Source organism: Mastigoproctus giganteus, chromosome 7 (assembly GCF_048544385.1).
Source record: "Mastigoproctus giganteus isolate SK-2022 chromosome 7, ASM4854438v1, whole genome shotgun sequence".
NCBI classification, from domain to species: Eukaryota; Metazoa; Arthropoda; class Arachnida; order Uropygi; family Thelyphonidae; genus Mastigoproctus; species Mastigoproctus giganteus.
In genome coordinates this window covers 62,247,480-62,274,358 of record NC_143581.1, presented here as the reverse complement: position 1 = coordinate 62,274,358, position 26,879 = coordinate 62,247,480, and the positions used below count along the sequence as shown (strand labels likewise).

Here is a 26,879-nt window from a genome sequence, read left to right as displayed (position 1 = left end):
ATCAGTCCAAACTAGATTTTGAACAGGCTAAGAGTAGAAAACTTGCTTCTTGCCTTAATGGTAGTGAAGCATTCTGGTCTCTTGCCAAAGCTATAGGCCGCAACTTTTGCCCATCTCTGCTCCCACCTATGTCCAGATGGTTTTATTGTTATTTCAGCCAAGGATTAAAGCTGACGTGCTAGCATCCCATTTTTCTTCCAACTCATGTATTAATGATCTTAGTAAAACACCTTCACCATTCCCAACACGCTCCATTCAATGCCTCCTGTGGCCTTCCATCAAAAGGATGTCAGAAGGGTTTTGATGAATCTTGATGCTAAGAAAGCTCCAGGTCCTGATGGTATTTCTCTATTTGTTCTCAAAACCTGCACTCCTGAACTTACTCCTATTCTTTGTTGCCTTTTTTTCCACTTTCTTATTCCAAAGGTGTTTTTCCCTTCTGTTTGGAAATTTGCTCATATCCAGCCAGTTTCCAAAAAGGGTGACAAATCCCTCTCATCCAATTATCGACCCATTGCAATTACTTGTACTCTTTCTAAAGTAATGGAGAAATCAATTAATCGCCAACTCTTAAACTACCTATAAACCTTTCGTTTAATTGACGATCGCCAGTATGGATTTCGTCAGTGTCGACTCACTGGTGATATTCTGGCTTATGTTACCCATTTATGGACAAATTCAATGGAAAAGTTCAATGAAACACAAGCAGTTGCTCCTGGCATCTCAAAGGCTTTTGATCATGTTTGGCATAAAGGTCTTCTAAACAAGCTTCCATCTTATGGTTTGCCAACTGTTTTTTTGTAATTGGTTATCCAGTTTTCTCTCTGATCACTCACTGAGGGTGATGGTAGATGGCTCTCTGTCTTCAAACTTCTCCACTAATGCTGATGTCCCCCAAGGTTCAGTTCTTTCCCCCACTCTTTTCCTCTTGTATATTAATGACCTTTTTCCATTGACTGGAAATCCTATACATAGTTTTGCCGATGATAGCACATTGCATTCCACTTTCCATTTTGAGAAATCTTGCTGTGCTCAATCAGCTTTAACTTCTCGAATATCCACTACCAATTCCTTAAATACCGATCTCCAGCTAATTCTCCAGTGGGGCAAAGACAACTTAGTTGATTTCAATCCTTCTAAAACTCAGTCTTGTCTTATATCTTACAAAAAGGATTATTCTGCTCCTGTGCTTATCTTTGGTGAAACTCTGATTTCTAGGCAAAATGATATATCTCTTTTGGGAATTACCCTGACTTCTAATCTCTCTTGGCACAAGCACATTATTGCTTCCTCTGCATCTAAAAAACTTTGTTTTCTCTTTCGCTCTTGGCGTTACTTTTCTTTCAAACACTGTTCACTCTGTACAAATCGTAAATCCGCCCTACCATGGAATATTGTTCTCACAACTGGGGCGGTGCCCCCAAAACCTCTCTCAGGCGTCTAGATTCCATTCAGAAGAGGACAGTTCAATTAATTAATGACTCATCTTTAACAGAGTCTCTCCACTCGCTGTCTCATAGATGTACTGTTTCTGCTGCATGCCTTTTATACAGATATTTCTATGAGCACTGTTCTTCTGAAGTGGCTTCTATAATTCACGCTCTCTCTTTCAAAACTGTCTGAACACGTGCCACTACCAGCCAACATCCATTTACTGTCCAACTTCAAACTCACAGAACCAACTTTTTGTCTTCCTCGTTTATTCATTCAACTGCCGTGTTCTGGAACAATCTTCCTTCATACATGTTTCCTGAAAATTACAGTCTACAGAAGTTGAAGTGTAATGTCAACAAATATCTTCTTTTGTCTTCTCAACCTCCAACCCAAGCATGGTACTAAGTACTATATATTATAATACTTCTCGTGTTTGGGGTTTTCATAAAAAAAAAAAAAAAAGACACTAGAAAATATTTTCAGAAAATTACACATACCTGCAAAAGACAAAGAAGTTCTTAGTGACGAGACCAATAATGACGTATTATATGATTTAATAGGGCTAACAGTTCTGAAATTTTAGGTGAAGCAGTTGTCGAGTGGTTTAATTCAGATAAAAGTTTAATCTGCCATGAGCCATGTTATATGGTGATGAAATAGTATGTAGGGTTTATGAATGAAGAAGAGCCAAACAGACATGACTCGGAGGATGTGGAAAGGAAAATCTGTTGCCAACAAATAAAAGCTCGCAAAGAGAAAATATGCCCCTATCATTACTGTTTTGTCTCATACAATGGCTCTGCTTGACTATGCAGAGTGAGAAGAAGACATTGTTCTTGCTTAAAAGATGATGCATAATTTACGTTTTGATGTTTGTAGGAAGGTCAAAGAAACAATTGTCTTTACTTTCCTTTTTCAATAAATAATAGAACATATGAATATATATATATATATTTTTTATTTTTTTTATTAAATGCGTATTGTTCATAATCCCGATTTTTTGCTTATTTTGCAGATTATCCAGGGAAATTAATTTCCTAACCTCCCCGGATAATTGGGAATCTGCTGTATATATATATATATTTAGTTCCCAAATATGTACCGGAATATTCTTGCTTGGATGTGGCTCTAACTAGGGGAAAAGAAGAGCACTCTTAACTGCAAAGCATTTTCAGAACTAAACTCCCCATCCTTCTGCATCTCTTCTTTAGGGACTTTGTCTTTCCAACACATATTGAGCAAGAAAGAACATAATTTCTCAAAAGCTTGTGTATTTAGTTTCCCTATTATAATCTACATAAGCTCTCTGACTTTACAAGACTGGCTAACTAACTAGTTGATTTGATTAAAGGCAAATGTAATCTGTTCCATCATTTGCATCATGCTAGAAAGAGAAAATAAGCCCCTAACATTAAGTTAGTTTGGTTAACCCTTTTAAGGCTTTAAACACTCAGTCAGATGAGCATGCAGATTTCTAGTTTACAAATTTGTCTTATAGAACTAGTCTCTGGAAGAACATTTCTTTACATCCACAGCTTTCTACATTTCCACCAAGTTGATATCTTTTCTGAAATGAAGCCTCCAGAGATGTGTACAGAATTCAAAATGCTGTGTGACCATTGATTTATACAGTGAGATAATTATATCTTTATCTCTACTATAAAAATTCCTGTATATCATTTACCTCATGGACTGGCCTAGCAGCCTTAAAGTATTGCAAAGAGAACTTCATGTTAGACTATTACAATCCCTGAATTATTTTTATCTTCAAATGTGTTAATTTGATTACTGCAACACATTTTCAGTACCTTAAATTACTATTATTACTATCAGAACTTTATGTTACTATCTATGGTTCTTGTTAACAACTCAGCTAATGTAAGGAACCCCCCCCACTCATAACATTGGCCCATTTGGAGCATTTTATGTATTTTATTCTACCAGCCAGCCATTCTTTTATATGCTGTAGTAACCAATCTCTGAAACGCTTTTTCAACTTGTGCACAAAACATTCATCTGGGAACATGTTAAAAGCTTCTCTAAAATCAATATAAATTATATCTTGTACCCAGTTCTTTTGTGGACTACTTCATAATATGAGATGTGATCATGAACTTAGCAGACTGAATTACTATTTAAGAAATGAAGCTTCCCAACTGTTTGGAGTGGATCTCCTTTGATTGTTGTTGCTGTATGCACTGATACCAATGCTTCTGCAACTTTTGGACCCATTCCTGATGGCTTGTTTTAGAATTGCTAATAGTTCCAGGATTGCACCTGAATAATTTCCACAGTCATTGCAAATCTATGAGCTTTCAGGTGGCAGTCTAAACTTGAGAAACAAAAAAAAACAAACAAAAAAAAAAAAAAACATGGAGTTAAATCTGGTGAATATGGTGGATGAGAGACCACAGTGATGGAGTTCTTTGCAAGAAATCCATTCAATCCTTGCACACTCATTTGGAGTTTGTAGTAGGCATTGTTATGATGTTAGCACCACTTCCCTGGCCTGTCTTTCTAGCCATTTTATCCAAACAGCATCACACAGCCACCATAGAACTGTCTTGTAGTATTCTTTGTTCGCTGTTTGATCATATGGAACAGATTTATAATTAAAAGTATCCTGTGAGTCAAAAAATATATTAAGTAAGACCTGCATTTTGGGGTGTGGAGAAACAGCCTTCCACTGAGAGGGCGGGACCATTGTTTCCAGGTCATAACCATATATCCATGATTAGTTACCTGTATGATGGAAGGAACAAGGTGCGAGTCAGCAGCAGTTTGACAAAGATCATGACATTAGAGAATTTGCTGCACTTTGCAGTTGTTAATGATGCAAGGTACAAACGTGGCTAAAATGTGTTTCATTCCCAAATCTTGTATTAAAATTGATTGACATGTCCCACATAAGAAATACCATGCAATCATAGAAATATCCGCTCGCACCCTATTGATTTACTCAGTAGTTCCAAAGAACTGAAGTAAATGAAAAGAGTTTGAGTAAGCTATTGATTTCAAAAACAAAAATTACATTAACCAAAGCTCTGGGAAGCAACAGGCACTGTTCTGACATTTTTAGAACAAGAGGATGCTAATTACACTGACTTAAAAAAAAAAAAAAAAAAAACAATTTGAAGAAAAGGCAACATTTAATGAAAGGCTATTTTTCTGTACAATAAGAACTTTTTGTTTGCTTATGGCGCTAACAGCACAGGAACTTTGTAAATTTACTGCAGTATCTCTACATTAAATAGTAATATATAGTGTGTTTCCTTGTTTTTGAAATGTTTTAGATTTTAAGTCAATTTTTACGTTTTCTGAACTTGCTTTTAAAGTTAAAAATATATTAACTGTAAATAGTTCTAAATGTTTTGTACACTATCAGTATTGTAATTCAAATAAAATTAAATAATTATTGTAACCATGTTTTTTGATTATTGGTGTCGTCTTCCTGTTATTGACAACCAGTGAGAATGGCTTCCCACAAAAAAGCACCACCTTTCCACCCATTCCCAGTCCACCATTTTCTGTGTGCTGGGGACCATTTATACAATTTTATCAATTCTGCACAGTAGATCAAAAGTCAGGAAGCCCATTTATTTGTGTATTGCAAGGGAATAAAGTAAAAATAATTTACATAGAATATAAATCAAAATAAGTTAAAGAAGATTATAACTATCAACTTAAAAATAGGTATAGCTCATGTTAGTTGTGTATGTTCAAAATATCCTTAATTTTGGGCTTCACAGAATTGTAGTGTTTTCATAACATTTTGACAGATAGTCATACTGATAATGATTCGCATACTGTGACAGTTGAATGCTGAAGGTCTGCAATAGCCCTGTAATAGTAGACTATTATTAACACCATCAAATAGGTGTGTTGGTGTAATTTACCGACTGAAAAAAATTATATTCAAAGGCAGTCTGTCTCCTATGGAATGTTTCATTCAAAAAACAACATCAGCCTAATGTGAGGGGTTGGGAGAGAAGCCTCCTGCATGAAAAATGTATCTTTTAGATTAACTTTCAATGTGATAGTTGGGGCTACATTATTTTTTTAACTTGTTGAGGTATCTATAACCTGTATCGATGTCAGAAAAAAAAAAGAAATATAACAATGTACCTGATTCTGTCCTATACAATTTAAATTTTTAAGAAAAGTTTAACAATTCCAGTTGATACAGCTATTTTTGATGCATTTAATTCTTTTGATATTATATGTAGATTCTCTGATGTATAAAACACAGTTAGGTTTATTCACCTCATTTAATATGAATGTCGCCTCATCAAACCATAGAATTTGATCAATCTTTACAGGCCATTCTTTAGACTTTTCTTTGAATGTGTCTGCAAGATTCAGGCTGCTGCGTGGATCATCTTTGTTAAAGGATTATACTAATGTAGTATGATAAATTGTGCATTTTAAAAGTTTTATTATTCTCTTGAGACTAGCCTTGGAAATTGCTATCTCCAAAGAGCACCTTCTGTGACTCTGGGACTTTTCTCTGAGCTTTCCTCTTTTCTGTTATCAGTAGGTGTTCAATAGCTATGTAGTCTGCCCAACATTGGAAGATTGTGTAGACACTTCACATAGCATTAAAGTTGTTCACAATCGTGGGAACAGGCTTTCTTATGGATCCAATTTTCCCAGTACAGTCAGTTCTGCTATAACGTGCATTTTGGCAACACGACTGATATATTAGGGACCAATGCGGGTAAAATGCGATTTTTGTGTTGGCTCGTGCACTATTTTGTGTGCAAGTAACATCAGGTGAATGCAAAACCCGGCACCAAGCCGAACATAGTGACTTGCGCAGCAATATATACAAATTTACAAAGCTTAAAAAATGTCAAATGTGTGAGAGCTATATTTCCCATTTACTGTAGTTGTATTGGTCAGAGACACACTGTTGTCATTCGCTGTATTGTAGGCCAACTCGTTTTCAGGAACTCATATTTTTCAGTTCAAACAGAAATTTCATGAAGCGTGATAGCGTGAGCAGAGGATTACATTTCTGGAGGTCACTACCAAAAAACAATAAAAACAATTTCCAGTTCCCGGTTTATTGGGTTTTTCTGTTAGTGTAATCTAATTATATACGGGTAGTAAACTTGATCTTATTGCATATTGATAATATTGATAGCTGGAATTGTGTGTTTTTACGTTATTATGGTGAAATATGTTCCCCCTTCCATGAAATTTTCAATCATATAAAAAACAAATAAATTTTCAGAATCTTCTCTTCATTCCTATTTTTTAAGCTTCCTACTTTTAATGTGCAAAATTGTAATCTGCGTATCTCACTTGTGCAATTTGTGCATGCTGCATTCCTCGTTACTGCTTACTTATATTTTTTATTGTTTTAAATTTTACAATTAAAAAAATGTCAGTGAACAGAAATATTAATTAGTATGTATATATTACACTGCTATATTTACTGTAATATTTATTTATTTATTAGAAATTTAAGATGTTTAACTGTTTTTTGAGTGCTCTGCCCCTATCCCAATTTTTACCATAAGTCCTGTTGATTTTAATGCGTGAAATGCCATAACGCGGAGATTTTTAGAAACACATGTACAGCGTTATAGCAGAACTGGATGTAGTAAATAACGGAATGAGTGTTGGTATTATCTAGTACATCCACACTTATGTTAATGCTCTACTGCTAATATGCTGTCTAACAGACTCCACTTTTTTTTTTTTTTTTTTGGAAATAAAGTCAGATTCTCCTCTACCTTTCCCCAACAACATTTCAGTAAATGATTATCAGTATTTTCTATTTTAATTTATGAGAAATTAATTTTTTTGTCATTATAACAATAACATCTGTATTTTTTATAATCAAGTCTCACGTGAGGAAGTCTGCGAGACTACAGGGAGAGCTGGCTAATCTTTCTGTAGAGCTTTGGTTTCACCAGCTTTGCAGAAACTAAATGTGGACTGTTGGCAAAAATACAGATATTCACATTATATCTGCCAGATGCCACATAAGTTTTGTTTTGCAGTTTGTTGCGGGTAGGGTGACCTTAAATTCTAAAAAATGCAATAAAAACATTATTATTATTATTTTATTTAGTTTTGATTGACATTTTATAAATAAGTTTAGCAAATCATAATTAGGAAAATTGTTTCACTTCATATACGTGTTCTGAAATATTCTTTGAATATTTTAAGTTTTACAGTTTTTTACAACAAAAACTGTAAAATTTATTATATTTTCTTTCAATCTCCATCATTAATTAGTTTTTAATTGGAAAAGTTTAGTTGTTAAAAAAAAACAGCACCACATCAAAATGATTTCTATTTCCATCTTTTTTTCAGCCACTTGTGGCCCCGATTTTTGGCTGTACAGATTTTATTTATTTGTTATTATTTTTTACAACAAGATTGTTGTTTCTAATGATGCTTTTTGATTTATTTATATAATATAATGTAATTAAGAATAAATTTTTCATTTTAAGTTATTTCCCACCTTTCCTCCAAACCGTGAATTTGCTGTTGTTATTTGCTAAAAGGTTAAATTTCTTTACACATATAATATAAAACACAGTTGTTATTTAGAGAAGTGCATATATTTAAATTAAACTTTTCAAAGGAGCTTTAAAGTTTTATTCATCAAAGTTGGCAATAAATCAACTCTTGTTCTTTGAAAAATTTAATTGAAATATATGCACTGCTCTCAATAAATTTTGCTCCACAACAACCATTTTTTAGAAACATGACTATAAAATAAACCTTTCAGCCACAGGTATGCATGCAAGATTTCCCCAACCACTTCAGTGTTTGGGGAAGGGGCTTGCCATCTGGTGAATATGGGCTTGGCACACCCAGGGTCCTGAGCTGGATATCATCATTCTTCTTTTTTGGTGATTCTCTTCTACTTTTCTCTCTTTTTCTCTCAGGGTGGTTCAGAAATTTTTTTTGGCTGGTGCAGCATAAGCCTCAGGCTTTCTTGCACCATATGACTAATAATAATAATAAAAAATCTTGCATGCATACCAGAACATGCCTCATCGTACACTACATTGATGCTTTCAAAACCCTGTTGTGTTATTTACATTAACTGGTGACCTTGTTCTACACAATGTCATATAACTGATTCATTGATGTTGCCCACAGGTAATAATCAAGTGGATTTGGGTACAGGGTGTGAGCGGACTGTGTAACACAGGTTCCACAGCCTAACTTTATCAGGGAATTGCTAAACTGCTGAATTCATCTGGTAAATAGTGTCTGGCTCTTCAACTAAAATGATGTGGAGTGCTGTCTTACAATTTAACCACCTTGTCACATAGGATATTAGACTAAGAGGAACTTCATCTAGTAATTGCTTAAATCATTCCTTAAAGAATTGGAATAGGAGTCTCTGGTAAACCTTCCAGGCACTGGCAGTAATTTTTATTTATTCCATATATTAATACTAAATTGTTTTGGCACCTTGACTGGGTGATGGAATGCAGATTCCGTTTTGAATAGTTAGATGTTGTTAAAACTGATCACACTCTTGTAGAGATGGCCTCTTTGGAAAACAACATGGAGGGTATGAAAAAAAGAGAATTGCAAACACTGTTTTTATTATTATTAGCTATATGGGGTTGTTAAAACTGATCACACTCTTGTAGAGATGGCCTCTTTGGAAAACAACATGGAGGGTATGAAAAAAGAGAATTGCAAACACTGTTTTTATTATTATTATTATTATTAGCTATATGGGGCAAGGAAGTCTGAGGCTTATGCTGCACCAACCAAAAAAAAAAAAAAAAATTCCCAAGTTACCTTGAGAGAGAGAAAGAGAGAGAGAGAAAAAAGAAGGGAATCATCAAGAAAGAGGAGAATGATGATATCCAGCTCCAGGACCCTGGGTGTGGCAAGTCCATACTCACCAGATGTGAGCCCCCAGGGAACCAAATGGAAAAAGCTTCTTGTGGATGGAAACGGGTATTTTTTATCAGATAATTTCTGAAACACAAAGTAACTTAGAAGCAAAGTGATTTTGGACATGTGTTTATATAAACTTTTTTTTTTTTTTTTCATTATTTTCAAATCCTGAATGCACAGCCCACATCTTATGAAATATCCTGTATATATGTAAAAATGGTTGGTGGAGGACATGTTTATAAAGAAGTGGCTCTTTATAAGAAGGCTGAATAGAGAGGGGGAGAGCTTAGGACGCTCTCTCTATGTTGCAGCACAGTAATTGAAAGAGGTCTGTTAATCAGTATATAATTAACATGTAGAAATACTTTGCTTTGCATTGCATAAATTGGATAACTAATTTACACGAACGATTACTTGGAAGATGAAATTTGTCAAAATAAACAGAAAATTGTGACTTCTAATTTGGAAGAAATAATAAAATAAAATAAATTTTTGTTTATACTCTGCATGGCTGAGATCAGAAAGGTTTACAATTTTATTGTAATTTTTTTTTTTGCAGCCAGTTTATCAGTTAACAATATGCTGTCAACATTTTGGGGCAGCATATGGGCTAAATATCTCAATGTGTGAATTTACATCTGCATATATATTATCCCAGGACTACAGCTAGCCCTATAACTTAAAATTAACATTGTCTCAAATCTGAGACAATGTTATTTTTCCTAATTAGATTAGGAAGTTTTTTGCCTTAACCCCTAAACTGCAGACTGACATTCAAGAGAAAATTAGATTTTTTTTTTTTTTTTTTTTTTAGTGCAGGCAATACAATTTAAAAACAATTCTAAATAAAATTAGTTCAGTGTAACTGCTCTTCAGTGACCATAATTTTGTACATTGGACTGCTAGCCATAGTTTTCCATTTCTGTTAATTCCATGGAATTTGTGAAAAGGCACTAAATTAAATTAGGTGTATTAAGTTGGGAGCAAATAAGTAACTACCGAATTGGACCCTGAGGTTTGTTGCAGATATCTTTAGATATAACAGCTGAGGATCTAAAATGATGCTGGAACTGAGCTGATGTTCAGATTTCACTTTTGAGTCAGGTGGGCTGAACTTCAGCAAAGTTATTCTGTGATAACATATCCTCTGCACATTCTTGTGTAACCAGAATATGTTTGCCATGATGTTTATCATCTTCATGGTGGTGGGATTGATCCTGGGTATATCCTCGAATACAAGGTTAAAAATGCTGCACCTAGTATATTGGAGGTGACAATTCATGTGTGAATCAGCATAAGCAAGGGTTAAGGTGTGGCATCCACATCACATGGAAGAACAGCTGACCATCTGTGTCAGTAAGCAGTACTAGATGATAGATTACTCTTATCATTGAGTGCAATACTTCCATTTTGCTTATTAGAGACTTGAAATGGTGAAAATCATGTTTAATCTCCAAAGCAACGCTTTTTCATTCCTCTCATCTCCTCTGTCATGTAGTATGGGTCTCATCTTTTGAGGTTATGACAGGCATCATAGTGAGATCCAATATGCTTTTTGAGGGTGCAACTTTAGAATAGTTTTTGTGGGGCTTGGCCAGCCACTAGTTGAACCTCCAATCCGAACCTTAGTAACTCTAGGAGGTATCCAGATCAGTATGCAGAGGTGTCCAACCTCTGGTCTTCATGTGGCAATTTTTTTATACTGTTCATCCCACAGCACATTGGCAACTCTAAGTATTATTTATATTTATTAGTAGTAGTAGTGGTGTGATGCAAGAAAGCAAACTTATAAAGCATCAGCCAAAAATCTCCCATATCATTTGTCCCCCCCCCCCAGTAATTTGTCTAGTTCTTTGAATTTATTCAAACTACCCACTTCACAACAACAACAGATGGAAGTTTGCCTTCGCCCAGACCTCATTACATGAGGTCTGGGCGAAGGCAAACCGCATCACATCTGTCCTGCAACCATCCTTCCTCAGTTTGAATTTATGCCCCCTCATGTGTGTAGTCTGAGCAAATGGAAAAATGCCATCAGCATTGAGCTTGTTCAATCCATTCAAAGCCTTAATCACATTGAAAGTGTCTAGTCTTCAGATGCTGCAATTTGCAAAACTGAAGTTTTTCTTGCTAAGACCATCCTTTTGTTCCCTTCACCAATCTTGTTGCCCTTATCTGCACCCATTTCAGCAGATCTACGTCCTTCCTAAAATGAAGCCTGCAGACCTGTATCACTGTATTCAAGTCGCCTAACCATTGCCTTGTGCAGTGAGAGAATCACTTCTTTATCCCTGCCGGCAGAGTTCCTGTATATCATTGACAAAACTCCATGAGCTGTTCTGGTGGTGTGTCACAAATTATAGTTTCACATTGACTTTTGAATATATCTGGTTTTATTAATAAATGAATTTTTGGCATCGCTTTCTTATGTTTTACATATCTTTCTAAATATTTATGAAATATATAGAAAGATATGTAATAAAATAAATGGTATCAGTGTGTTAGAGACATAGTCTAGTGGTCAAAAGCAAGAGTGCAGTAGCAATTTCTCTTTGAGTGAACCGGGGTTCAAGCCCATGACTGCTAAATACAATTAATGTTTGGATTGATAATTTATTGTAAACTCCTCTGACCTGGTGGTCATGCGGGAGTATAAACAAAAACATTTAGTGTAGAATATCTGGTTTCCCCTTCTGCCAGCTTGTAACCGATACAAGAAACTGGATATATTCTTGTTGTTTATTGCATGCCATACCAAAAAATTTCCCTGATTCATTACCTTTGTGAAATGATCTAAATCTCCCAAAAACTTCCTAATTCATTTTGCAAATATACATGGTCTCAGTACAATCTGGCAACTGCCATTTACATTTTTGTAAGAACAGAATCTCAATTATTGGGTTCAGTTACTGGCCTTAATACCACTCATCTCAGTTGCTTGAATTATCCACTCTTTGATTCCTTTCTCCCAGTGATGGAACTTTACATGCCCACCCTGATATACCTCGTCTCTGACAAGGAATATCAGGGTGGGCATATAAAGTTCCACCTAATCTGGATTCACCTCTGGCCCAAAGTTCTTTATCCTTTCTGTCAAGTTGACCCCTCTTTCCTATTTCATTCACCTGACTAGAAATGCTCAGACTTCCTTTTTTTGAAACTCTGCTTCTTCTAGTCTTATTTTCCTAACAATGAACTAATTTTTCTTAGTGATTTTAATGTTCAATCCAACTAGCTTCAATTTTCTAGTTTGCAGAGACCCAATTAGTAGTGATGCCAGCTGATCTAATGACCTTATTCAACTTGTTTATTTATCTTCTACAGAACTAGACAATCCTAACCCCACACCCAACACTATTGTTCTTTTCCTCACCAACAACTCTTCAAGGTACAGTGTTAGTGGTCCTGTAGGTACTTCAGATATCACAATCTGCTGACAGTTTCTTCTCCAGTGGAGCTTCTTTTCCATGACAATCATCAACATTAGTGGTTTTTTTTTTTTTTTTTTTTGGCATTGCAAGGATACAAAATGGTATGATATACGAGATTTCCGTTCCTCTTTTCCAGGTCCCTCCGTAGCCAGGTGGGCAGGAGCAGCAGTGCATAGCACACACTTCTTGATTAGACCAGGGTTCGAGCCCGTGACCACCAAATACGGAGGATGCGGAAAGGTCAGGGAATGACCACCACATATCCCTGGAGCAATATGGCCTTAGTTGCTGCTCCTAAAAAAACAAATAACAACAACAACAACAACAATCCTCTTTTCCTTTGTTGACTTGCTATTTTATTCTGATTGTAATATTTGATCAGATTATGTCAGTGAATTTAATCTTTTAGGAATGAAATCAATTTTATTCATTCCACCCTAAACTTCTGTAATTTTATTTAAACTTTGATTTTCTAATGTCTTAAAGGTTCAAATAAGAAACATAGTACATCACAACTGACTTCTATTCATATCTCCAACTTTCTTCTCTACTTACACTAAAGCTCTTGAGCTGTAAAAAAAAAAAAAAAAAGCTATTAATCAATTTGAACTTCGTTTTGAACTAACTAAGAGTAGAAGCTTCCTTCTTGTCTTAAACGGTAGGCAAGCCTTTTAGTCTGACTGCAACTCTTGGCCATAACTTCTGTCCATCCATACTTCCACCTCTGTTATAATTTGATGGTTCTGTTGCACCCTTTGCTAAAAATAAAGCTGACATAATAGAATCCTATTTTCTTCTAACTCTTGCTCTGATAATCTTGATAAATTGCCTTCTTTCTTGTCACACATTTAACTTTGATGTCTTTTGTGAGTTTCTGATAGAAAAACCCTGAACAGTATCTGCCAAGAAGTCTTCAAGTCTGATGATATTTCTCTACTTGTTCTCAAAACTTGTGGTCCAGAGCTTGCAGCTGCTTTGCATTACCTTTTTTTACATTATCTTTTTCCACTGGTATTTTTTCTTCTGTATGATAATTTGCTCATATCCTATCAGTACCTCAAAAGGTGATAAAGCTCTAATATTCAGTTATTATCCCATTTACCTCTCATTATACTTAAATCTATTCCTTCCAAAGTAATAGAAAAATTCATCAACTGCCGATGCTGACATTGTCCTAGTAGCAGTTTTGCAGTGATGAAACTACGATACTACCAGGTCTGTGATCTGACAGTTGGTTCAGTATATTGGTTGAACAACATAGGCCAAACCCAATTTGAATATTTTACATGGGGTGTTTAAAAATTTGTGGTTTTGTCTGTGCAATTCGGTTTATTTTCTTTATTTTAAGTAAATGCAACTTTGCCAACAGGTGATTTTTTTTTTTTTTTTTTTTTTTTTTTGTTAAATATCCATTCCTTTGAATATTGTTCCATATAAATGCATTTAAACAAGCATTTTAGTGAATGGGGAGAAAATAAAATATAAATAATACTGGCACCATTTTATACCGTTTTCATAATCTTTATTTAAGATTTCGAAAACGGTATAACATGGTGTTGGTAAATAGTGCACAAGCAAGCAGACATTCAGTTCTGTATTGATGCTTTATTGCATTGTCCTTGCACTTCAACAATGTTAAATGTAAAATGAAGAGTTTATAATGCAAAAATCATTTATCAACTAATTGGCTAATGCTTTCAGCTAATATTTAGCATTATTATGATAATGCTGATTGCCATGCTAAATTAGCAAAATTACGCAGTATCAGTTTTAACATACTTTGTTTACTCCAGAAAAATAACAGGATAAATGTATGGAAATTTGCCTTCAGGAACAAACTTCCATCTGATGTTGTAGAGGTGGATAGGTTGAATAAATTCAAGGAACAATTACACAAACTATTAGAGAGGATGGACAGGTGTATAAGCTTGCTTTCTTGAATCATTTTCCACTACTAATACTAAATATGAGGGGAATTACCATCTAGATCACAGAAGTTCCAAATGAAATTAGAAAAATTTTGATAGTTAAGCAAAGAATTTTTATTTCTTGGGCTTTGTATTGACTGTGAGATATAATTTTTGCCCTGAGATGCTATAAATGCCTTTAATTTGGTCATTCATCTAATTTTTGTCAAGGTAGGCAGACATGGGCACTGTGTCAGCATAAGTCATATATGTAAAGAGTGTCCATACAAAAATAATCCTACAGTTTGTGTATATTGCCAGCTGAGGAAGAGACTGTCAGATCATTCTGTAAGAGATAGCAGGTATGAAGAATATATGAGAAATAATGAATATAAACATTTGTATAATACAAGTGAGCTTGAATTTGTGTGTCCCCTCATGTGTGTATTCTGAACAAGAGGAAGGCTGCATCAGCATTGGGCTTACCTACAACAACAACAACATTCTCCATTATATATTCTTTAGTATATCCTTTTTGTGGAGATACCATATCCAAAACTATTCTAAAAACAGATTTTTGTAAATCCTTTTCCTTATCATAATTAACAGATAAGTTTTTCTGGAATCTCAATTTTTATACCAATATCTTTTACTTTGTGACACACTTGAATATGATGTATCTCTTACTCATTTTCTATCTTGGTTAAACACCACAATTTCTAGTTTTTCTTACACTTTTCATTTTAATTTTCTGTAAATACAGGCTAAACTTGTGTCACTACTTCCTCCTTTGCCTGTTCACTTAGGGCATATTTTCGGTCTTGATGCCTTAAAATAATCACAGTATTCTTTGATTTTTCTTGTCCCCCCCCCCTTTATCTAAATAAGAAAACCTTTCTCTAGATTTTTCTCTTATACTGAGGAAAACTTTTTCCTTCTGCATAATTGGCAATCTTAAAGCCTTGCCTTAACGATCTTTAAGTAAGGAAACTATTTTGAATACCTGCTAATATAAATATAGATTATTTGAAAAATGTAATCTTTTTATTATTTTTTTTTTATTATTATTATTGTTTCAGAGCAATTTGAGCATAAGAATAGTACCATGAGCTTTACAGTGAAGGAAAGGATTGAAATTGTAAAGTAGTGTAAAAAATATGAAAATTCTGCAGAAGTTGCATGTCAGTTCAAGAAGTTTTTTTGATCATAAACCATCCACAATAAAGACCATAAAGGAAATTGTGAATTAGTTTGAAGTGGGGACAGTGTGCAATCTACTACAACCATGTAGACCTTGTATCTCAAAGACATCTGCCAATTTGGAATTTGTACGAGGATATCAGAAGTCTGAATCCTGCAACATCCAAATCCCTATTCTCATTTTAAATATCCTCGCCCTCAGCTACAAACTAACCTATGGTTAGCCCCAGGAAGCCTTAACTGTAGTTTTATTCGAAACATTCTTAGTTTGACAGTACAATGCAGAACATAAATATAATGAATTATAAACCACTGTCCAGGTAAGTGAGGCTGATGGTGTTATAAGGACAGGATTACAAGAGTTCACTGAAGAAGTACAGGAAGTTCCAGAAATATCTGAGAATAATCTGTAAATTCTTTAAGAAATTAAAGGCAGCTTACACTCCACACAGGTTTAAATGCTCATTATTTCACCAGTTTCTAAGTTTGGAAAAACTCGAATTGAAGTTTGAAACTTAAAATATCTGATAAAAGCTGAAACAGAATCATAAAGAATAGAAAATAGAACTTAAATACAAGTTTTATCACCCTGTATTACTACAAAGTTTAAATGAGAAATGACCAAGATAGAAGATTGGAATTTGCTGAGTGGTTTTTGGCACAAGACCCAGATATCATTGATAATGTTTTGTGGACTGATGAAGCTGCATTTAAACTAAATGGAACCGTTAATCACCATAACTTTTATTACTCTCCACACCACCCTTTTATTCTTCAACAAGGATTTAAATGCTTCTGGCTTGCCAGTCTGATTTAGACAGGTGGTGTCCTCAGACCTTTTTTCCTTTAAGGGAAACCATGACAGGAGAAAGCTACCTGAGACTGCCAAAAGACAAATCATTCCATTAATGTAGTTCAAGATCAGTTTTCAGCATTGGTTTTTTATGCAGGTTGGAGCACCAGCTCACTATACAAAACTTGTGTTAAGTGTCACTTCCATAAAATTTCCCCTATGTAGAGCACACTCAATTGTTCAGAACATCAGTGTAGGTTGCAGCATGCATGGTTCCATGCATCACAACCAGCAGACCTAGTCAACACCACAGGAAACAGTTTAGACCATGACACCTTTGTACTTGGGACCACTTACTCACATAATTTTTTACCAGGTACCTTTCATACCCAAAATACCTCCATTACACTGGATGGGCATGTCTTATGACCCATTACTCCATGGGATCAACTTTCTGTGGATTTTATCCATAATCTCAATTCAGTGTGCATTTGTTTTTATCAAATGCTTGTGTACTGCTACTTTTCCTTGAAAATTCATTATTTTCTTTCTTGGGGGTCCAGTTTACCTTTCTTCATATTGTCATTTCTTCATGTTGCCAGTTGTCACTTGAGAGTGTTTAATTCTTGGACACTTGCATGCACAAACTTTTCTTCACAGGATATTGAACTGTCATTCTCCTCTGAAATTCTGTTAATTCTTTCAGTGTGCCCATTTATCAGTATAAACTTTTGAAATGCATTCTGGCCTAACAGTGTATACCTGTATAGGTCAAAATTGTATGACACTATGAAATATTTACATATTTCATCGTCATACAATTTTTTGCAGCCAGAGAGATGTTTCATGACTTTTGGTACAGTTGTGTGCTGTGTATATTCCTGTCCTTACTACATGTGAGTAATTATTACTCGGTTGTTAATTTTTTAGGAAAGAAAGAGGCAGAATTTCAATTAAATTCCAATAAAAATGGAAACCTCAAATGCATAACAGATTCCACCTGTATTTGATTGAGGATAAAGGTGATGGACATATGGCATCTTACCAATTTTTAGGTATGTTTACAAATATGCATAAAATGCCTATTGTCTTAACTACATCCATCCATTCAGTGGACAGATTTTCATGAAATTTTATACTTGTCTTCTTTATGAAGATTTGTTGAACATTTCAAATTTAATTAAAATTGGACAGGTTGTAATCTGGCAATTATTTTATTTTTATTATTATTTTTTTTTCATACATATTAGGCTAGTAGAAGCATTGGATATTATTTTTGTTGCTATGTGCTGTTTGTAGGAATGATTAGGCAGTAGCCGACCGGGCTAGCCGGGTAGGTAAAGTGCCTGGCAACCCAAAGGTCGCAGGTTCGATTCCCGCCTCGGGCTGGATATCACGATGGTGCCGAACAAACCGGTTGGTTGGATATCCCGGCCACGAAGGAAGCAAGGAAAAAACTGGTTCCTTCGTGTATTGATCACATCATACGAAATAAAATTAGGCAGTATGTGGACATGCAGAAAAGAAACATTCTTGGGTATGGGAAAGAGCTAGTTTTTTTGTTATCAGTTTATTAAATATATAAATTTTGAATTATTATGTTTCTTGTCTTAGTTTAAGGTTAGGCTTCAGAATACCTATTCCTAGCACTCAAGATGAGATTGGTCTCTCCATCTTTTTCCTATAGGTTTGTAATCTAGAGCTTGTTGTGGAAATCTGTTTATATTCATTCTCCGCACATGGTTAAGCAAATTTTTTGATAATCTCTTTCATATATGTACTGGTTACATCTATTTCACACACACACACACACACACACACACACACACACACACACACACACACACACACACACACACACGTATTACTTATATATATATATGTATTGCTTATATATATTTTGTGGTTGGCCTCAGTAGCCAATTGGCCAGTAGTATCAATGCAATAATACAAGTTCTTTAAGTAGACTGGGGTTCAAGCCCGACTGCTAAATATGGTCAATCTGCCAATTCTCACTGTATCACCTTGACAGATTATGGTCCATTGCCTCAACATGACTTGTTGACGAGGCCTCCATCCTGCAGTGGATTGACAATGGCTGCAGATTATTTTTATTTATTTATTGCATGTGTTTAATATCATTAATCTTTCTATTTCATATATACTATATTGGTTACATTTAGTTGTTTTCTTATGTCTGCATTTTTCTTTTTATCTAGTCTTGCTATACACAGGAGGTTGTAAGAATTTCATCTGTGCTGCTTCCATTCTGTGTCTGTTATCTTTGCTTCAAAACCCAGTTTTCACTTTATTTAAGGTCTGTTTTTGATGTAGTCAGCTGAGTTTCTTTATTCTTTCTCTTCTTTTTTTTTTCCCTGAAGGGTTTTCTGATTATCCTGTTCATTCTATTGTAGGCTTGCATTTTGGGTTCTAAATCACTCTTATAGTATGTTATAACATTTCCAAGATATGTAAGTTTTGAAACTTTCTCTATTATTTTCCATCAAGTTCTATCTTTACTCTTTGAATATTATTTCAAATCCCTATCACTTTTGTATATGCCTCAGATATTTTCATTCTATATTTCTCAGCTATTTTGTTTAAGTAGTTTGCTTCAGTTTGAAGTTCATCTTCTGATGTAGCAATTAAAACTTGGTCATCTACAATAAGTGCAGTATTTAATTTTAAATCCTTTGTTAATTGGATTCCATTCTTTACAGCTGATGTCATTCTTTTAGGATTTTTTTTTTATATGTAAATGTTAAACAGCACAATAACATTATATCTTTGTTGTGATAGGCTCTGAAAAGTGAACTGATATGTGAGCTTGATTACTACTTTTGTATCTTTGTATAAGATTTTTATTGCTTTTATTAGTTGTGGTGATATATTATTTTCTAGTAGGATTTTTCAAAATATATTATGACAATATTATAATATGCTTTTTCATGGTCAATAAACAGAAGGAAAGTGGGCAGATTAATTTTTTCCCCCATAATTTGTTGAATTGTAAAAGTGGCAGCTGTGCTGCCTCTTCCTTTTCTGAATCCACACTGTTGTTCTTCAAGTTGATTTTCTGTGAATGTAGTTTAGTTATTCTTTAAAGTGTTTGCATATAATTTGGAAGCTGCTATGTTTTCTGTAGTTTCACATTTATTATTTTTTTTCCTATGGATGTTTTACCATTCCAGTTTCTCATTCCTAAAGGAATGGGAAACCAGTAAAATATCCATGGAATCTCAGCAAATCCAGATTTTAGGATCTGCTGAGATTTCAGAATATTATTAAATAAGAGTAATAGGTTTTTTTTAAAAAAAAACAAAAAACAATGACTGCCATATTTAAATAGTTCAACATGTATATTATCTATACCTGGGCCATTTCTGTTTCTCAATTTTTTTAAAAAACTTCTAGATCTTGTAAGATTATTTCTTCTGTATTTCCCAGACTATTATTAGTCTCATTTTCTCCACAGTTTTTTTGAGTGCTATAGGGAATGTAGTTCCTTATATTTTATATAATCATTCATGTTCTACCTGTTTGTTTTTTCTGTCAGTTAACAATTTCAGATTGTCCGTCTAGATTCTAAGCCAGTTTCTAGTTTTCCCATGATTGAAATTGCAAGCATTTTTTGGTTGCATTTAATGACTTCAGAATTATTACTACTTGCTTATGATTTCAGTCATAGCAGAATGAAAACAGAAAATACAGTATAATCAATCAGAAAATATTGGTGGGGAAATGACGATTTGATTTTATTTCTAAATAAAAAAAAAATTAAAAAGTGTTTGTTAAATGGCATATTAGCAGCAAGAAAGGCTAAAATGGTCATGTATAATCACATCCATTATAGTAAGATGTTATCATCAAAGTAACTGAGCATATGGGGAAATGCTGTTCCTATGTTCTTTCAATATATGGATTTTCCAATTCCAGTTATTCTAGTTAGGCAAGTTCATTGTAACATCAAAATTTTGTATTTAAACATTTATAATAATTATTTTATTTTTCACAGATAATTTTTCCTGAGAAGATACTTTGATTCCAAAATTTCTAATTGTTCTAATAGAAGTTTCATCAAGAGGGGTGTTGTCTGGGGGTAATTAATGGTTCATCTCAAAGCTTTCTTTTTGTTCTTTAGATCTTAGGTGTGTTAGCATATATACATAAAGCACCTGTTGTTAGCTTCATCTATTAGATTAGTGAATGGAACAAAGGGGTGCTCTTACGAAGAAAGGCTAAAGTTTTGCAAATTACAGTGTCTGGAGACTAGGCACCAGTGAGGTGATCTGATAGAGGTGTATAAAGCCTTGAATGGTTTGAGCATGCTCAATGCTGATGGGGTTCTCCCCCTTGCTCAGAATAATCACCTTAGAGGGCATAAATTCAAATTGAGGAAAGACAGATGTAGGATAGACGTGCGGAAATATGCCTTTAGCCAGCGGGTGGTTGGTTGGTGGAACAGACTTCCATCCCTTGTTGTGGAAGTTGATAGCCTAAATAAGTTTAAGGCTCAGCGGGACAGGTATTTCGAACGAACAGAGGGGTGAAGTGGAAGTGGTTATTTTTTATTTATTTATTTATTTATTTTATTTATTTTTTTTTTGGCTGATGCTGCATAAGCTTGCTTTCTTGTATCAAATGCCTCTACTAATGCTAATCTCTGCCTAGTGGATGGATTTTCATGAAATTTTATATTTAGCTCTTTTTGAAATATTTGCCAAGCCACTCCAAATTTCATTGAAATTGTACCAATAGAAATCCAGCATTATTATTTCTTTGTCTGTCCATCTGTTTGTAATAGCTCAACTCTCAACAAATAGATTTTCATAGAATTTTATATTTGGCTCCCTTAGAATGATATGTTGAGCATTCTCAAATTTCATTAAAATTGGACTAATAAAAAATGCCAATTATTATTTTTTTTTTCCTGTTTATATCATATAGGCTATCCATAACTTGCTAATGTGCCTGAAATGTAACACAGATGATATACTTTAGTTAATTATTTTTTCTTTTTTTTTAACCAAGACCTTATAGAAGAGATGATGTCCCAATAGACAGTCCTGCTTTATATAATTTTAGAGAATTTGTTTGGTTCATATTCAGTTTTATTATTAAGCTTTACATTTGTATTTAATCAAGGATTCATAAGATGACTAGCAATGAATACCTTGGCAAGTTGGTGGAATATTCTGTTGTTTGTTTTATTATCATTTATAAATTTTAGCAATTTTTGATTGTGCTATCTGGCAAAAACAGATTAGTCTCAAGCATGTGGCATCCTTTAATTGGTGCCTTCCAGAGTATTCTTTCAAATTTAATAATTGCACTTTAGTCTGAATAACATGTATTTATGTTTCCTGCATTTGTCACTCTTTGCCTCTGTATTTTATATGGTGAGACATTCAATGCATACTTTCTTCACTCATTACATGAGTGGAGATTCCTTTGGCGAGTTTCACCCAACAAGTATATAATTGTGGAAGTTAATGCACAGTAACAGTTGCTGTGGTGCTATACTTGTAGAAAATTGAGTTGGAAACATGTTTTGAACAGGCAAATCAGTACATGCTTCCCTTTGATGCCCAACTTGTGGTACTGAAGTAGCCCTCAGCATTCTTCCATCACAAATGTGTTGTGCCAACTGTGAAGTTCAGTGTTGGTGTGAGCTGTTTTGTAATATGATTTCAGAATGTAATAAAAGGAAATTATGAACGGACATTAGAATTGGAAATTACTTATACTTTGAACATGACTAAATATGGCTAAAACAACCAATCCCCACTTCCCATCATGTCTGTGACCTCTGGTCTGAAGTGGAATGTGCATTAATTGGCTTTGAAAGCAGTGCAGAACAAATGGACTGGCTCTTTCAAAATTGCAATGTGATAATCTGATATAGGGATGCATTCTCACTACTCCTCAGAGAGGAACAGGATATCTGTTAAGATTTATGTTAAATTTGACTGAAAATTTTAGCATAGGGTTTATGCTGTTTTGTACTAATGAGCACACCCACATTGTATTAAATACATGATAGAGCCTGTTTTATGTATTTTTGCATTGGAGATTTACTACTTTTGCTACAGTCATTATTGTTTTACAATGGAGATGTATAGTGCACCATTTGATAGCATAGTAATTATAAAAAAAAGGGGAAAAAAACACTTTTTGTTGATTCCTCTATTTTTTGTCCTCATTTTCAAAAGCCCAAACCGTTATTAAAATATTTTTAATAGAACTTTCAGAGGAAGTTTGTATGTTTTTGATAACTATAGTTTCTTCTCCCTATGACAGGTGACTGCACATTGGGTTTTTAAAATACAGTTACACCCTCTTTCTTAGCTTGGAATGCTTCAGACAGTACCACATAAAGGTAGGAATTTCTAATAAATAGGGTCATCAACTTTTTCACCAAATTTTTATTGTACTAAACAGTGTATAAAAATTGTATCACTGTGAAAAGATCGACTCCTTTTTCTTTCAGATAGGCTTGCCTCTTTTTCTTTCCATTATCTGCATATGCTTAGTGTTATGCAAGTATTATCATTAATAGAGTTCACAGATTTTTCAAATTCTAAGTTAAAATGAAAGTGCACACATAATATCAAATTAAAATTAATTTCATATTCAGGAGTAATGAAAATTACAGGGGAAAAATTATATGAGATTAATAGTATTTTAGTAGATACTTTTGTATGGGGTGTGGCAGCACAGTGTGTGTCTGTCTCTCTCCAGTTGTTGTTGGCTGTGGTTTGATTCTCATGATCATTTTTTATTATTTATTTTTTACAAAATAGAATTATAGTCATCTTAGAACTTCAAATTTTATCCATTCTTTCTATATATTTTTAAATTTTATATTGGAAACAGTTTCAATTTTTGTTAACAGCAAATTTTATGTACTGTATAAAAGAATAAAATTAATATTATAATTAAAGCATGATTTGTTATTTGTATCGACAAAAATGCCATGCTGTGAAAGAAATAATATAAATTGCAGACAAGTACTATATGAAGTGAAACAGCATTTTAGCACATTTGTGTGAGATGTGGGTAACCTAATGGAATATGTGCATTTTATCCCACGTGCTCAAAATAATATTTATTATACAAAAAAGACCTTGACTGTCAGGAATCATATTGCTATAATAAAATCTTGATAGAACTTGACTAAACTACAAAATTAATATACATATTGAATATATATAAAATTCTAAAAATTGGTGGATATGAATATTAAAACGGATTGATAAAGAAGTGTTTCAATATGTTTTAGTGATTTTATTTTGTTCTGCATTTTATTATTCATATCCACTTATCAGTAGCTTATACATACTTATTTTATTTGTAAATAAATTGGTCTTTTATTTTATTTGTAAATAAATTGGTCTTTTATTTGGGTTTTGCAGTATATTTGGCTACAGAGAAACGAAATGGCCACTTAGGAAAGCCGTATATTATCTGGGTCTTATAGAAACAAATAATTTACTGTAACCAGAGTACAGAAAAAAAAAAATAAATAAAATAATATATATATATATATTTTTTTATACCAATTCGATACTCAGACAGTAACAGTACAGCTTTGCTTTTAAAATATTTTTATTCGTGAATGCTGTTCTAATCAATCTGATGTCATTCCATTTAAAGTGATATCCTCCAACCATATGTCCTTATGTACATGATCATGAGCGTATGCTTACTTATAATAGATTTCCTTACCTGACTGACAAGCCATTAGATAATGTTTAATTCTAAAAAAGATTTAAATATGAGGAATAGTAATGTTAATTTTTTCTATATTTGTTAGCAAAGTAAAATTGCATTTGGTGACAAGCAATTGTATCCATTTTTCTTAATGCAAAGGTAAATGTATAGGTAAATATATAAATTTTGTAACATGGTTTAACTGCTATAATGTATTTACTCATTTTCTCTGTTTCTTCTCACTCTGTACCTTCTTCACTCCCTTCATGTTCATTCATGCGCATAATCATTGTAATATTTTTCAACTGCGGCAGGATGAAGATGGTAGAAATAAAGAGGGCTACTCAGACAAGGAGAATCAACGGTAAGTTTGCATTTAATATAATTTAATTTCGTAAATCTGTTGAATATATTCATACAGTGCTCAGTATTGAGGATTTGGCAGGCATCATAAGCTATTCAATTTTTTTTTTTGTTATTATTCCAAAAAAGTTTGTTCTTATTTATAGACATAACAAGGAAATACATGTGAATTCTCTTTGCATAAACAAACGTGTTTCAGAAGGCAATATTAAAGAATTACAGTAGAATCCGGATGTTTGTTGTTTGGTTTTTAGGAGCATTAGCAACTAAGGCCATATTGCTCCGGGATATGCGGTGGTCATTCCCTGACCTTTCCGCATCCTCCATATTTGGTGGTGACTGGCTCGAACCCCGGTCTAATCAAGAAGCGTGTGCTACGCACTGCTGCTCCTTCCCACCTGGCTACGGAGGCGCCAGAATCCGGATAAGAAATTCATGCATAAGAAGGTTTCCCCCTGTTTGATTTCTTAATTTGATTTCTTAATTGCCAGTTTCAACTCTGTATTGTATTGTATTATTTTCACGTGTAAGAAGTTTCCCGGGTAAAAAGTTTTTCTGCATAAAAAGTACGTGCTAAAGAATAATGCTGTATTATTATAATGACATTTTCCCACTTAATACATTTTTTAAATATAGAAATTCTTTATTTTTATATTAAAAAATATAAAACAATATAAACATTTTGGTAATTGAAAAAAATTAGTGTATAGAATTGTTTTTTACATCTCATATTGTGAATGCCTTCACAGCAAGTGCCCTGATATCGCACTACCTCCAATAAGCAAAGCTTCACCACTGGAGAAGAGTAATGTTACTTATTCTGGCGGATACCACCACCCAGGGGTGGTGGTATCCGCCAGAATAAGTAACAACTTCGCCAACACTTCACCAGTGGATTCTCGATGGATATCCACCACCCAGGGGTGGTGGTATCCATTGAGAATCCACTGGTGAAGTGTTGTCTATTTGAGAATCCACTGCCGAAGGTAGTTCAATATCAGGCAACTTATTGTGAAGGCATTCACAATATGAGATATAACAAAAATGATGCCATTTCACCACCAGCCGGGTGGGTAAAGTGCCTGCCTGGCAACCCAAAGGTCATGGGTTCAAATCCCGCCTCGGGCTTGGATCAGAGTACTACAAAAACCTTGGGAGGTGTATTATGGCCAGAGAAGCTGATGTGCAACAACTAACTAAAACAAACAAACAAGCCATTTCACCTACTTCAGTGATTTACTACGAACTGAAATGATACTACACACTAACTTGTTCAATTAGTGAATTTTCCATAGTCAGAGGCGTTCAATGCTTTTTAAAACCTTTTTAGTATAAACATTTTGATATAATGGAAGTGACACATTGCAGTTGTTTTCATCAGTATCCATAATTGGATACGTCAACCATGTTAAGCATTAAGTTCTGATGGTTGCGAACAGTTCGGAATTACTTAGTGGATTGTTGCTCTGTCTTATAATAATTGTGATATGTTAAAAGGTATGTTGAAACTCCAAAGGAGCTCATTCTTCCAACTTGGTGATGAGTTTAATGAACAGAATGTTGAGCAATTAGAAATCCTCAGTTTAAAAATGTTTCCCATAGGCAGAGTAAAATATTTATAAATTCTGAAACAGTACCTAAAAATGATCTTTAACTTATGTATGTGTATCTTTTCATTTTTATTTGTGTAGTTAATATTTCATATCCTTAAGGCCATTTTCCCTTCTAAGAAGTTTCCCTCTTGGTATTCCCAGGGTGTACCCAGCCTTCATTTTTTTTTTTTTTTTAAATAGTGAGTGCATAGTGACTAATTTGACATCTCTAAGTGGCATATTACAGCTTGGACCCTAGCGACTTGTTTCTGTATTGCTCCATAGTCTTCTTTTACTCCCACCCCCACCAAATACGGAGGATGCGGAAAGGTCAGTGAATGATCACCGCATATCACTGGAGCAATATGGCCTTAGTTGCTAATGCTCCTAAAAGAAACCAGATAATAATAATACTCCCCCCCCCCACACACACACAAGCTCAAGGCCCTAGAGCACCTGCATAAGATTATATGGCATTACTCCTTTCACCCACTGGTCAGCCTTTCCATATTTCATGTACTGGCTGCACATTATATTTTAGATTCAAATGAAAGAACTTGAT

At 34.1% G+C, this 26,879-nt stretch overlaps 1 protein-coding gene across 3 annotated transcripts in view; it reads left to right on the top strand.

The window, feature by feature from the left end:
• The window catches only part of LOC150082956 (RNA-binding protein 39-like), a 411,944-nt gene that overhangs the window by 71,211 nt on the left and 313,854 nt on the right, over nt 1–26,879 (top strand). For all 3 annotated transcript variants that reach the window (XM_090376936.1, XM_090376937.1, XM_090376935.1), the window contains exon 3: nt 24,677–24,726. In XM_090376936.1, the coding sequence (XP_090233062.1) occupies nt 24,677–24,726 (50 nt within the window). The remainder of the gene's footprint in view (nt 1–24,676; nt 24,727–26,879) is intronic.